The sequence below is a fragment of the Kryptolebias marmoratus genome, linkage group LG19 (genome assembly GCF_001649575.2).
Source record: "Kryptolebias marmoratus isolate JLee-2015 linkage group LG19, ASM164957v2, whole genome shotgun sequence".
In the NCBI taxonomy this organism is placed as follows: domain Eukaryota; kingdom Metazoa; phylum Chordata; class Actinopteri; order Cyprinodontiformes; family Rivulidae; genus Kryptolebias; species Kryptolebias marmoratus.
The window spans coordinates 22,431,878-22,446,320 of record NC_051448.1 but is presented as its reverse complement, the minus strand read 5'-3'; the positions used below and the strand labels follow the sequence as shown (position 1 = coordinate 22,446,320).

The 14,443-nt window shown below is 39.8% G+C and overlaps 1 protein-coding gene across 1 annotated transcript; it reads left to right on the top strand.

The window, feature by feature from the left end:
- Positions 1–398: 398 nt before the first annotated feature.
- Positions 399–8,175, top strand: LOC108246522 (transcription factor 23-like). The gene is made up of 4 exons (XM_025010073.2): positions 399–954; positions 4,010–4,156; positions 4,982–5,146; positions 6,885–8,175. Exons 1-4 carry the CDS (start codon positions 787–789, stop codon positions 6,999–7,001), a joined length of 597 nt encoding a protein of 198 aa, XP_024865841.1. The 5' UTR covers positions 399–786; the 3' UTR covers positions 7,002–8,175.
- Positions 8,176–14,443: the final 6,268 nt, after the last annotated feature.

Genomic DNA, 14,443 nt, shown 5'->3' with positions numbered 1-14,443 from the left:
ATCTGGAGCATCTCTCTCACTCTCAGATAAATATTTATAGGTTAGGATTGACTGTGGTGGTGCTTATCAGACTCTGGTTCAATCAAGAAGGCTTAGAAGCCCCCATTTAAAACAGAAAGGGCAACAAACGAACTCACATGCATTTCTGCCCCTCTTTGGTAACACTGAATGTCGCGCTGCCCCGGGCCTCAGATCCCACCCCTGTCCAGCTGTTTGTGGAGCTCTAAGTTTCCCAAGGCCCCCCCAGTGCCCTGACTTGGGACACCCTCCCACCCTGCTCTTCTTGGCAGCCAATCAACCAGGGGAGGATCAGGATGACCGGGCAGCTGAGATAAGGACCACATGAAGTTCCCCGCATTACCTCACCCGATTAGGAAACAAGCAGAGGGAGACGGAGAGAGGGTAAGGCTGAGAGGAACTCTGGCTAAGGGCAGCGATGAGCCGAGAGGCAGCCGCCTCACAGAGGAGCTACAGGCAGGAACTCTGGGAACAGGAAGCTACAGGAGGAAGAGATCTCAAGAAGATCTGCTGACTGTTTCCAGCTGTTCTTCACCCAGTAGCTTCTCCTCAGATCTGGATTAGACTTTAAAGATGCTCTCAGATGAAAAGATGACCTCGGCTGTGGCTTTTGTTGTGTTTCCAGTAAAGTTTGTCATAAAAGGTAAGAACTTCCAACACGACAGGCTCTTGTACTGAAGAACAAACTTCCATCCAGCCAATGAAAACAGACTGAACAAAAGGGCTTTAAGTTGGGAAGACTGCCGCAGCACTCCAGCAGCATCCACGATGGCTGTGAACCCTCTGGAGGGTCTCATGTCAGTGGCTGTGGACCAGCAGCTGGGCTCCAGCTCCACAGCAGAGCAGCAGATCCTGCAGCCCGCCGCAGCCCACCTCCCAGCATCCACAGCCGGACACAGGCAGAGCGCTCCCAGCAGCCAGCAGCACAGCAAGTGGGTTAGTCACTTTCCTCCTAACTAAACCCAAATATCAACCTGCTTTTCAAGATAAATTCTGATGTCACACAAACAAGTTAAGATAAAGATCCTGCTTAATATTAATCGTGTTCAATACATCTGGCATGATGCTAGATAAGAAAATTATTCTACAGATTGTTGCTCTGGAAGATTCCCTCTGAGTGAGGTCTTTGTGGCATTTGTTATATCTATAAAAACACCAAGAAAAGACGGAACAGAGGATGCTCCTTCAGCTGTTTTATTTTGAATGGGAAAAACATCACGAATGTGACACAAAAAGGCCTTCATAAAATAGCTGAACATCCAGGTTTTGTTCATCATACTTAGAAAAAAAAATTTTGTAATCATGTTTACTTTTTTATTCAGCTCACATTGAGGAAAAAAGTTAGCATCCCACTAAAAATGAAAAGAAATATCTGCACATGCAAACGAGTGTGGAGACAAAACAGTAAACTGTTGGCGACGATTGGTGAAAATAAAACTTGTCCAAGAAGGTCGTTCAGCAGAAAGTGCAGCAAAAATGTCACCAAATGTTCATAAATATGAAAATCATTTAATTTCCATCTAGAAATGCAAACACAGATTATTGGCTATGAAATTAAATGTGCAACTATTTAGCTAATTGCACCTTTTAGCTACTATTTTTTTTACTATTTTAGTATTTGTTCTGATTGATTTAACAACAAATTTTAGCAGTCATTCAGTTGTTGTTTTTTTAAATGCTCCAATCTGCATAGCGATTCTGTTGACTGCTTTAGGATCAAGAAAATACTGGATTTTGGTTTTTGCCAAATTGTTTCTAATTTTATATTTTCTCTTGACTTCACCAGAAGAACAAAACTTGTATTCATTTTAATGTTACACGTAGCCTGGATGTTCAGCTGGTAAATGGAACAGATTTGTCTCATATTTATTGTCCACTCCCCAAAGGCAGAAGGTGAGTAATAGTGTTTTTGCCTGTGTCTGTATGTGTGTCTGGCTGTTAGCAAAATATCTCATGAATCACTGGGCAGTCACTGAGACTGATCCCCAAAACACATACTTTAAGGCTAGGGTCTGCAACCTGTGGCTCTGGGGCCACATGTGGCTATTTGTAGCTTTGATCAAAAATAACCTGGAAATTAATGTAATTCACTTCATAAAAATCCCCAAAAGGCGAGTTTTAGCTGTTTTCCTGTCCAAATAATTGCAAAAATGTGTCTGATACGTCTGATACATGGTGATCAGATGATGTTAGTAGTTTGTTGGCCTGTTAGCTACTTCATTAATTCAACCTCCAGGCACTCAGTGAGATCTTTCTCTCAAATCTACCAGAAAACTATAATTTTTAACCTGTAAGGCAAGTTGCAAAGATGAAAAACAGAAAGTGCTGCTTTGCAAACATGTCATAGATTACAAGTCATTTAAAAAAGGGTTCTGCAAAAATGCAGCAAGTCGATTTGATAACCAAAATTAGAACGAAAAGCTTTGCTTTGTTAAAAACCTGTTTAAAGTTGAAGTAAATGAAGGTTGTAGTTTTTATCTTAAAAGAAAACTCTATGTCACAATTACAAATCCAACAAACTGGCCTAATTTTTATATTCCCATTAACTTTATACTTTCTTACTGAAAAGTGTGATGCCTAATTATTTCACAAATGAAGAAAAGACTTACATAGGCCTGCATGTTTTCATTTAATTCAAAGTGGGTATAATCTACAAATTCTGCTCTTTTTTATGAATATGCTCTTTTTTTCATTTGTTCAAATATTTAAAAATATCAATAAATGTGAATTTCTTATAGATTTTATTACAGTTTTATACTGTAATAAACAATATTCATATAACACCTAAATTAGGTGTGTTATCTTTATTTCAAGGTTCTAGCAGAGAGGTCAGCAGAAAAGGATCCCCAGTTCTCTGGACACGTTTTATTTGGTGACTGAAGAAGCAGAATTGGCTCTTTGGATTGTAAAGGTTGCAGATCTGAGTATAATAAGTATACTTAAGTATAATAAGACCTCTAAGTACAAAGAGATTGTACTTTTTTAAACTTTGCAATTAATTATTTGGCATCAACTCTTTCTGTTAGCAAAATATCTTTGTGAAACACCAGATGGCTTTTAATTCAACACTGAGAAATAAGTCACTGTACCACTACAACTGATTATTTTTTGGAGCCAATCCAACTGAAGATGGCCACCACAGCCAACTGAGCTTTGGAAAAGACAAAATGTCTAATTCTCAGTCAATTTTACAGAGACTGAGCTAAATGTGGCTGTAGCTGAGAGTCTTTCACAGCACACACCCTGTTAGCTCTAGAAGGTAATGTTATTATCAAGACTTAAACAAAACTGCTTAACTCCGTCTTTTCTCATCATAAGATGATCTTAGTGAAGAACTCTGGCGTATAAGATGCTCAGTGATATGCATTCCTTCAAGAAATGCCAGGCCTTTAATTTAATTGTAACCACAAGTACAGTATGAGCTGCATGGGTTCTTATTTTTCATTTATTTTCTGTGCACAATATATTGAAAATCTATCAGCATCATCATATCACTGAGCTCAGTGTCAGTGTGGCAAAGGACTACTTGGACTGTAATAAATCACAGACCTTTAATTTCAAGTAACATCATTCATTATCTGTGTAATAATAATATATCTGGTCAATCGAACAGACTCTCACTGACCTTGATGTCCACACCTGGTTTAGATGATAGTGAAGACAGTGAGAAAGAGAAAGTGAAGAAAATCTGGGTTTACTGTAATTGATATCATCATCATGATTTTTAACAGTAATATCGCAAGTTTCTTTTTAATATCATGCAGCCCTATTCCTAAGGCACAATTTCAAGTAAAGATATTTTTATATTCCAATCACAATTGCTGTAAGCAATCATAAAGAACAAAACGCAGCTCCACAAATGAGTTTTTTGTTTTCTGTAAGTCTCACAGAATCATGAGGCGATGCCAAGCGCTGATGCAAACAGCAGTCACAAGCTCAGGGACATAAAGTGTTTGTTATTTGAAGTCTCTAAATGTGTTCTTTGTATCAGCTGCAGGCTGCATGTGGGTCCAGGTCAAAGCCTGCTTCTGGTTCTGTGGTCCAGGGGAGGTTGCTCAGGAGCCAACACTCCCCGGAAAACGCAGCGCGGGAGAGGAGTCGGGTGCGCAACCTGCGGCAGGCCTTCCACAGCCTGCAGGTACTTACGCCACTAACGTGTTCTCATTAGTGCTTTCTCCTCTGAGGCCTTACCCACACAGGAGCAGGTTCTCTTCAAAACAATCGTTTTACTTGTTGTTTCTAAAACTATCCTTGTACACAGAAACACAGAAACACAGAAAATAAAAAGGCCTGTATGTGGTGCTGTAACACTGCCACAAAAATAAAAACAGGAAACAAGGCTCAGTGGATGTCCATAAGGCTTACATGTGTGTAGACTAGGTACTGTAAACAAAACAAGATGAAAATGACGAGGATAGGATATACAAGTGCAAGAACTGAATCCTTTTTGTAGACTGACAGTAAATTAGAACTTCCTTGTGTCACATTAAAAACCACCGAAGTGCAGTTGAACCGTGTCAGTCCAAACATGTAGATATGATGGATGATTTCAGACACAGTATCCAGTAAGAGACAACTTTTCCTCACAATATTCAAAGCATATCAGGGCAACATTTTATACACAAATGATGGTCTTTTCAAATTATTCCCATTTCTTACATTTCTAAAATGTAGACTTTGTGTATATTGTAGTTTTTCAGCAGCATTTGGTTTATTTTTGTATTGTTGACAGTTCAGTAAAGTGATCAAAACCTTTTTGGTCTTAGATTTCTGGTTTGTAGATTTTCTCACTCTGGAACCCATTTTCAAAAAGTACTGTTTAGAGACCTAAAACGCTGTTTCCGTGTGAACACATGGCTGAAACAATAAAAATAAAAACAAAACAAAAACATTTATGTGTTTTTCTTTTCACACTGGAAACATTTTTGTTCCATGTGATATTAAAGAATGAATCTTCCTGCAGGCAGCTCTACCTTCAGTCCCACCTGACACCAAGCTCTCCAAGCTGGATGTTCTGGTTCTGGCCACTAACTACATAGCGTACCTGACAGAGACGCTGGATCAGGGTGGGACCGTGGCTGAGCACGCTCTGATCCCTCGACCGGGCGGATACCTGCATCCTGTTAAGGTCAGGAACTGATAGCTTACTGCAGACAGCATGGCGTACATGATGCACACACTGATCACTGCTCAGTTAGAGGACCGCTGTGTAGAAGAAAAATGGTCCAAAGACAATGTGGAGAGAAATAGTGCCAGTAAATCTGGATCAGATGATACAACACTGTCAGTATTAGTCGATTAGGAGATTTTTTTTTCTAACATCTAAATTATTTCAGTATCTTTCAGTGGATTTGCCAGGTGAGCATGGAAGTTCTGTCAGTTCATAGTGACATCTGTAGGATCTCCTCCATCCAACCTCAGGTTCTTAATTCCCTACCCTGTTGGTTCCATGATGGGGCTTTTGTGGGGTATGTTGACTGACTCATTTGGACAGAGTTTTGTAGCTGGCTGCCGCACTGGGTTTTGTATGCAGTTCAGCAGGCATAAGAGTTCCTGCTACATTATGTGTTCACACACCCATGCTGGGGTTATATCATGGGCACTACGGTAGGGAGTCTGTGCATCAGTGACATGGTCATATGATCTATTTTTAATGTCTGCATGTGGCAGCCAGCCACTGTCTTGGGGAGCAGGTGCTGACTAGAAGTTTATGCAGACTTCCATGGTTCTTTGCTGACTATTGGTCAGCTTAGTGACTTCCACGCTGATCTAGGCAGCCAGTCTCATTGCTGGTTTAGACTCAGTGTCTACAAGGCTTCTGTTGGCTTACATTAGTCTTACATGTTGTGGACTGTCCTTTCCAGTTGAGGTGGATTGGTAATTACAATACATTTGGTAACCCTGTCCATATGGAATATGTGATGGAACGGAGAGATGTTCTTGAGAAAATAGAGAACATATGGTTGCACAGTAACCTTTGTTCTCTGAGTGAAGAGACTCTCTCCAGCTTTCAGGCCACTCGGAGACTGGTTTTAATAAAGCTATCACTGATTACACGCCCACACAGGTGCTTTATAGGTAAACTTGTAGGGTGTGACCAGGCAAGCTGGTGTGTCTGAAAGAAATATCCACACACACAGGTTCATACCCTGTACATATGGAATACTGTATGAAACAAAATGGAGCAATGATCTCTTTACTCAGAGAGCCAAGGTTACAATGTAACCTGATGTTCTTCAGCCTGGAGAACATTGCTTATTTTCTAAAAAAAAATACAAAAATATGTGGTTTGCCACATTGCGTTTTTGTCTCAGTCCACCTTAAAGTTTCTTGCATTTAGAAAAAAGGTGTCTTTTTTCCCCTGTGAAACCATGACAAACTGTTTCCTTGCAGTGTTTTTCAGATGTGTTCCTGAGCCTGCTCAGGGGTTTCTGCTGTTTCTATCATTAAGGCTGGGCTGAAGACCATGGCCACGCAGCATACTCTTCAGCCTTGTTTTACAGACTCTGGGATTATTGACAGCAGAGTTTTGCAGTTTGTGATGAGAAACGTTCTTCTTCATCTGTTAAACTGTTTGGGCTCCTAGTCTGTCACAGAGAGCGAGATTGTTTCTGTTGTTACGTCAAGAAAACTTGATGAAGCTCTTTTTATTCCTAAAAATGTTACCAACTGGCTGTTTTTTAAGAAATCACATATTACATGTATGATGTAGGTTTACTAACCATTAATTTATGGATTTATTGTCTGGGTTTGGAATTATTTAGAGCTGTAGAATTATATTCATTTTTACAGTGTTCAGACAGGAATTAAATGAAGAGTTGTGAATCGTGAACAACACTGACGCAGCATTCTGTCTCTGTTCTCAGAAGTGGCCCATGCGTTCCCTCCTCTACTGTGGCACTGTTGGAGAGCTGCTATCAGCCAATCAGATGCCTCCGCCTGGCCATGACGGGACACACCCTCTCACCTCGGATAAACAATGACAGAAAACTATGGTGAGAGTTAAATCTCAAGTTGTGCTGTCTCATCTTAAGCAGCCATGGAGGAGAAAATATTAAAGGAAAATTCTGTCCATTTTGAGGTGGGGGTCTGTGCAAACCTTATGAAAAAAATAATATCTTACCTGTTGTAGATATCTCTTTGATTGTCAGACAGGACTGATGCGCTAACTGATGGATGCATGGATGGATGAACAGCTATAAAAATCTTTGAAGATTAGAGTCGTTTCAAGATGGCAAAATCTACTTCAGAAGTGGGTCTACTCTGAAAGCTCATCCAGATCGTTCTGTTGAAATGTTCTGCACAGGAAGTGTTGCAAACAACCCTTAAATTTCATGTATATAACAATGTAAGTTAAAACTGACAGGCTATAATTATCTTTGAAATAGCATGTACATGAACTGATATGGGTTTTTAAAAATTGGAGCTGTGTTAAAATAGCAGCAGTACACGTTGACCTTGGCTGCTTTCAGACAAGCTGGTAGCTCATCACTTCTGTCAGAAAAGAGCTATCTAAAACAGGTAAGATATTATGTGTTCATAAATTTTCCATAACATCTTACTTCAAAATGGTCTAAATATCCCAGTAAGTCAGAGTAGAGACTTTGTGACAATTAGAAAAAGACAAAAGTCTTCATATGGCTAGGCTAATAGCTAGCTAAAATGGGGGCCCTTTTCTCCATACTCTGACTGATGGGACGACTGATAAGGTACTAACAATTGAAAATTATTTGACAGAAAATGACTTCAGAATGACCAGACTATCATTTTAAAACATGATTTTTGTATTCAAATATAAAAAGGCAACATTTCCCCGTTTGTCTGCTGATGATTTCATTCCTTTCTTTCACTGTGAAACTGATTACATGACCCGATTGAACAGAAAACAATATTTCTTTTTGCCAGTGTGCAGATTTTTCTCATTGTTTTTTAATAAGATACACATGTACATACGCAGAGACACACATTATGAGCTTCACTCTTGTTTCAAAGTTTCCATTAAAGTAACAGACAGCATATTGTCAGGAAATGATCTGACACAAGGACAGAAAACGTCTGATTCACCTTACTTCAGACCCCAAATCACAACACAGATGACCAGTGTGGACCGGTTACACAAACTGAAAGTTGTTTTTTTAATGTTCACAGTATGTTAAAGTTCAGTAAAAATAAAATGTATATTTGCAAGTGTTTGCCTCTTTTTAAAACTGTGTGTGCGTGTGTGGGAGTGGCAGGATGGATGGACAGATGAGCAGTAAGGGAGGGATTGTTGTGGGAACACAGCAGCTGTCTGATCACTTAGTTCTCATTACAGCTCTGCCACAGAATGTAATCTCCTCGTTCCACAAAAACACCAGCCTTCATGAGCTCAGAGCAGCACAAACAGCACAAAGATAAAAGCCACAGAATATTATTTAGTTTACTGCTCTATATTTGTAATAAGACTCAGAACGGGATCATTGGATGTACATCAACACCTGGCTATCTTCTGAAGTCTATAATGTATTTAATTTTACATATATTAAGTTAAAAGTTGAAGTGATTGTAGTTTTAATTTCTATATTAAGCCACAATAAGCCTAACTATAATTGTTTTGATGTTTTTATAAGTTCAGTCACTATTTAATTACCTAAATTTGACCATAGTTTCACTGCATTTTTTAAATTCTACCCTTAACAGCTTTGCACTCAAATCTAATATGCATTCCTTGAAAGAATGAAGCCTTCATTTCAAAGTGGGGAGGTAGGATTACTTCATTCCTTCAAAGAATGCCAAGCCATTAATTTTTTTCCATAGTTTTTATAACGTTTAGAGGCCATTCCTTGACTTAAAGCAAACACAAACAAAAATAGGTCAGAATCAAAATGAGGTCAAAATGCTTAAGAGGAGAAAAAACTCACCCAACTGAACTAGAACTATGTTAGGTACTAAAAACTCTACTATTTCTTGACTTCATTCTGCACTGCAAAGTGTCTTCTCCAGTTCAGTGGCCAACTAGACTGACATCATATAGTACTTTGGACACTGTGTTAACAAAACTCCACCCAGGACAGCCCCAGGTCGAGAAGCAATCCTGCAACCTTCTTGCTGGGACGCGACAGCTCTAACTACTGTGCCACCCGGAGTTATATTGCTTTACAACCTGGAATTTAAAAAGATTTAAAATTTGTATTTATTTATTTTTTTAGAGGGGGTATCTTAATGTTCACAATACCACTACCACTTTCAAGGTGCAATACATTTTTTTATTTTGAAACAAACAGGAAATAAGAAAAAACAGAAAACCTAATTGTGCATACCTGTTCCCCACAGACACCCCTTCCCTCTTTCTAAAAACAACAACAAAAGTTGATTTGTTATAGAACCGCATACATGAAGCAAATCCAGCAGCAAATCTGATCATCACCATGTCTTGGTCCATCTTTGTCCATTCTTCCTGACCAAACTGCAGCAGCTCCTTCAGGTTGGATGGCTGCTGCTTGTGTCCAACAATCTTTAAATCAAACCACAGATCCTCAGTTGGACTGAGGTCTGGACTTTCACTGGTTCTCCTTAAACCAGTGGAGTGTAGCTTCAACAGAGTCTTTCAGGTCATTGTCCTGCTGGAAAGTGGACCTCTGCCCCAGCCTCAGATCTCTGGAAGACTCCAACAAGTTCTGCTCAAGAACATCTCTGTATTTTGCTCCATCCATCTTTCCTTTAACCCTCTGTGTTCTTCACTTCTCCTCAGTTTATCACTTGTTTACCTGCCACGCCCATCTTCACCTGATCCAAGTTTGTAATCACTCACCTGTGCCCACTTCCCCTAATTACCCTCTGTCTTTAAAACCTGGTCATCTCCTCCACTTACTGACTGGTCTGTTATCGGTTTTACAGGCTGTCTGGTTCCTCCCATGTGTTGCTTCTCGTGTTTTGTTAATGTCTGGATTTAGTTTGTGTTTTGTTATTGCTGCCACGTCAGCGTTTGTTTTTGTTTTTCTTTTATTTATAATAAATTAAATTTTCCTGAAGTTTCTGCCACCCACACAATCACCCCACTTTGGGACTTTGACGCAAAAACTGTAAAAACAAGTAATTAATGTTTTAAATAAAAGAAATGGACCACTGGAGGGTTTCACGATAGTCCATCCATCCATCTTCTCCATTCCGGGTCTATCTCGTGTCTATCTCCAGCAGTCACTGTGTGAGAGGCGGGGGACACCCTGGACAGGTTGCAAGTCCATCGCAGGTTTCATGATAGTGTTTCACTAAAATAAAAACATAAAAAGTCCTTATTTTTTTATTTTATTTCATTTCAACTTTAAAAGGTGAAGAGTACACATCCCTGTGGTTCCCCTGTGCTGACGGTTATGGTGATTATTATCACCTGTTGGTGACAAAATCCATAATCAGTTCGCAGACGGCATGAGGAACCTGAAGTTCAGTCTGCAGACTAACACACTTCTTCTGAGGGAAGAAGTGTAAACAGTTCATGTTGGTGCTGGGTGGGTATTTGATGATGGAGCTAGCTCTCCTGTGGACTCTGTGGTTGTAGATGCTTACCATTGCGGTTCCTGACAGTGGCTGTACTGTTTGCAGGGAGTCCAGTAGTCATTCAGACAGGCGACAGACAGACATGGCTCTTTTCCAGCTCTGGAGGGGCATGGTGGTAAACAGCCTGCACTTGTATAGCCTTTTATCTATCTGTGCCACACTGTGCCACACACTGATGGTGGTGGTAAGCTGCCCTGGAACAAGCTGTGAGAAGTGAGGCTGCCAGGACACCATCGATCCCTCTGACCACCACCAAGATAGGTGAAGTGCCTTGCCCAAGCTTTAAATAAGAGAAATGGACCACTGGAGGGTTTCATGCATCCATCTTGCCCAAGGACACAACCACTGAGATGGACAGAGCAGGGCAGGTTACAGAGGGCCACTGCCCAATGATGATGCTTAACAATGGATTCCAAGAGAACACGGGAGCTAACTGTGCCCGAGACCTGCAGCCTTCAGTATAATAAGTCTGCAGAATATTTTCTCAATAGCATAAGGTAACACATCCGGTAAGAGAAGGAAGACTGGGGGAGGAGAGGGGCATGAGTGAAAGGAGGAGATGTGAGATGTAGTAGAGGAGTTTGAACTGTTACCAGCAGAGATTAGTATTTGATCATAACATTGCCTCAGTGTCGAGGATGGAGGTAGTGAAGTGGAGCAGACAGGATGGGCAGCCAAAGAAGACAGGATGTTGTTAGACTTGCCAAACCTGTTATAGAATTGATTTAGCTCATCAGCAAGGTTAGGGGGAGGGTTGCTGGAGGTCTGTATACTATTGTAGATCAAAGCATTGAATGAAGCCAAAATGGAAAAGCTATGTACACCATAAGATCCATCAGCTTGTAGAATCTCCTTTAGTTTTAGTTTCTTCAGTTCTAAAAGCTTCAGTTTCCTCCTTTGGTTTTCTGTAGGACTTAATCAATCTCTCACATGGTTGAGAAGGAATTCTGACCCACTCTTCTTTCTAACAATGCTTCAGTTCACTGAGGTGTGCAGACATTTGTTTCAGCTCAGCTCTCTTCTGGTTCCACCACAGCATTTCAATCAGGATGAGGTTCTGGACTTTGACTGGACAACTGCAGCACATTGATTATTTTCTCTTTGAGCCGTTCTGTTGTAGATTAGCTGCTGTGTTCGGGATCATTGTTCTGTTGCATCATGACCTTGTTTGGTTCAAGCTTCAGCTGTCAGACAGATGGCCTCACATCTGACTCCAGAATCCTTAGATCTGCAGAGGAGTTCACAGTTGACTCAATGACAGCAAGGAGCCCAAACCATCAGCCCTCCACCACCGTGCTGACAGTTTGAATGAGGTGTTTGTGCTGATAAACTGTTTGGTTTTAGCCAAACTTGCTGCTCTACAGTATGGGTAAACATCTCTACTTTGGTTTCATCTGTCCAAAGGACATTAAGAGGTTTTGTACCTCATTCAGATGACCTAAGTCCTGCTGCCATGTTGTTTTTAGGGAGACGGTTTCTCCTTCCAAACAAGCCATACTTGTTCAGTCTTTTTCTAACTGCCTGTATAAACTTTGACCTTTAACCTGCTAAACCTGATGATACTGTCTTTTTAACTTTTAAGTTAGTTTTTCCACAAACAACTTTTTTCACTTTGACTTAATTTTTGTTAAGAAATAATGACATGGTGGAATCTGTTGTATATTTTTGAACAATTGAGGTTAGACTTGAATAATTTTAAAACTATTAAAAAAAATGTTTTTCTGGAAATTACTTCAGATTGTCTACTATTAGATTTATTTTGGCATGTCCTCTGTGACATGTTTGTTGTTTGACCTTGCAGAATCAAGTAAACAACATTAAAGCATCAATTTTCTTACGTCCATTAGCAAAAATGTAGCTTCATTACATCTTACTTAGCCACATGTTATGGGATAGTAGACCCTTTTGTATCTCGATTCATAATTTATAGTATCATATTTTGTTTCTGTATCACTACTCTGTCATTTCAAAAAGCGCTTAGTCCAATAAGTCACATTGATGTCTTTGTAGGGTGGATATGAGAACCAGACTCCAGATTCCAACTGAAACAGCTTCTCTCCTTGAACGGAATGGGCTCAGCTCCACAAGCAGCAGGCCAGCGTTCAAGGCTAGCTCTATAAATCTGTCCGGTGCGGGAGGGGGTTGAGGGCAGCCCGCGGTTTCCCATGTGTAGTGATGACTAATTTGGAGTTGTTGGAGTAAAGCAGAGTTTACAGGAGGACAAATGGGACAATTTGGTAAAGCAACTAGTGGCTGCAACGGTGAAAACGCAGCAAACATGAGAGAAAGTCAAATTTATACAGTTTGAAACAGCTCATGGAGACTCCCATGCAAGAAACCAAAATCAAGGAATAATAGTCTCCTCCTGTTATACTGTCGCCAGCTGACTTTCATGCCAGTTTTGAAGAGATCAGCTAATGTTGAGAAATGATAGCATTGTAGCCATTTTGGTCAAACCTAAAAAACTTGTTAGGCACGATCTCATGAGATATTGTGATCTGTGAGCACTCAGAGTATGTTTGTAAATCACACCAAATTTTGGCACAATATCTGTAAAATCCACTAAATTATAGCCCTTTTTGTGATATCTAAGCTAAATTGGCTGCGGCAACCATCTTGAATTGTCTTGGCTCCAAAAGTTAATAATTTATAGATGTACAACAAATAACTAGTTCCTGAAGGTTTCATTAAAACTCATTCAGTCGTTTGTGAGATATTTTGCTAACAGACAAACCACATTGACTCCAAAAGTTCTTGGTGAAGTTTTGAACAAAGCTCTTGTGCGATCAGTTGATGCTCAATGTGTGAGTTGGGGATAAGGCTCAGCTACTACCACATCTAATTTAAAAACAATATGTGTGAAATTGAATTTTTGTAAGTTGTCCCAAACAACAGCTGGATAAAACGCATGGAACTCAGGTGTGGACAGTCACCTGGAATCACATCTGAAGACAACAGGGACTTTAAAATGAACACAATGCCTGCCCAGGATTTTAGTTACAATTTAGTTAAATTAGAATTTTCTTTTTTTAATAAACAACCTAAATTAATTATAATTTAAATAAATTTAGCTTATCCAGTTTAGTCAGAATGTACTGTTTTATTATTATTAAGTCTTTTCCCCTGTTGAATATAAAGGGATAGTTTAGCCATTCTGAAGAGTTCTGTGGAAAATTTCCAAACAGTTTACCTGTTGTAGATTATTCCTTTGAACAACCTCAGTTTGGAGAAATGAGGTTTAAGTCCGACAGGATTAAGGTGCTAACCACTAGTCTGAAGGCAGATCACTGTAATCTTAAACCCCAATCTCCAAAACGTTATAGAGGTTTATGGACGTTTACACTGTCAGTTTTACATTACATGGTTTTCCCTGCAGAAGTATCATCGATATGCATCTATTTGAGTAAATGCTGCCCTTTCTTGTATTGTTTAATTTTTATTTGACTGATTCTCACATTTGTACCTGTCTCACTGGATTCCTATACTGAACACAATTGTTTTCCAGCCAAGGCCTTTTCTTTGTCTTTGACAGTAAACAGAGTGGGGCTCAACAGACCAACAGGTGAAACAGTCCACAGGAAAAGATTTGATTATGGATCAGAGTTGTTCACTTGGACCAACTTGGGCTGGTGTCCTAAAATGTTCAGAACTATTGGGAGTTTAGATGACAGTATTCAAATCCTTTACTCAAACATCTTTTACTTCTCTCTTGCTTCCCGTTATGAGTTTTTCCTTTTTTTTTGCCCATCTTTCCATGTACAGACAAGTATTTATGCCACTGGAACGGCTTCAACAAAGCATGTATCAGAGCATCTGCCCCCTCATGTTGAGAGATAATCAGCATATTTTCCCTATCTCCAGCTCATTATGGCCGGTACATGCTGATTACAGG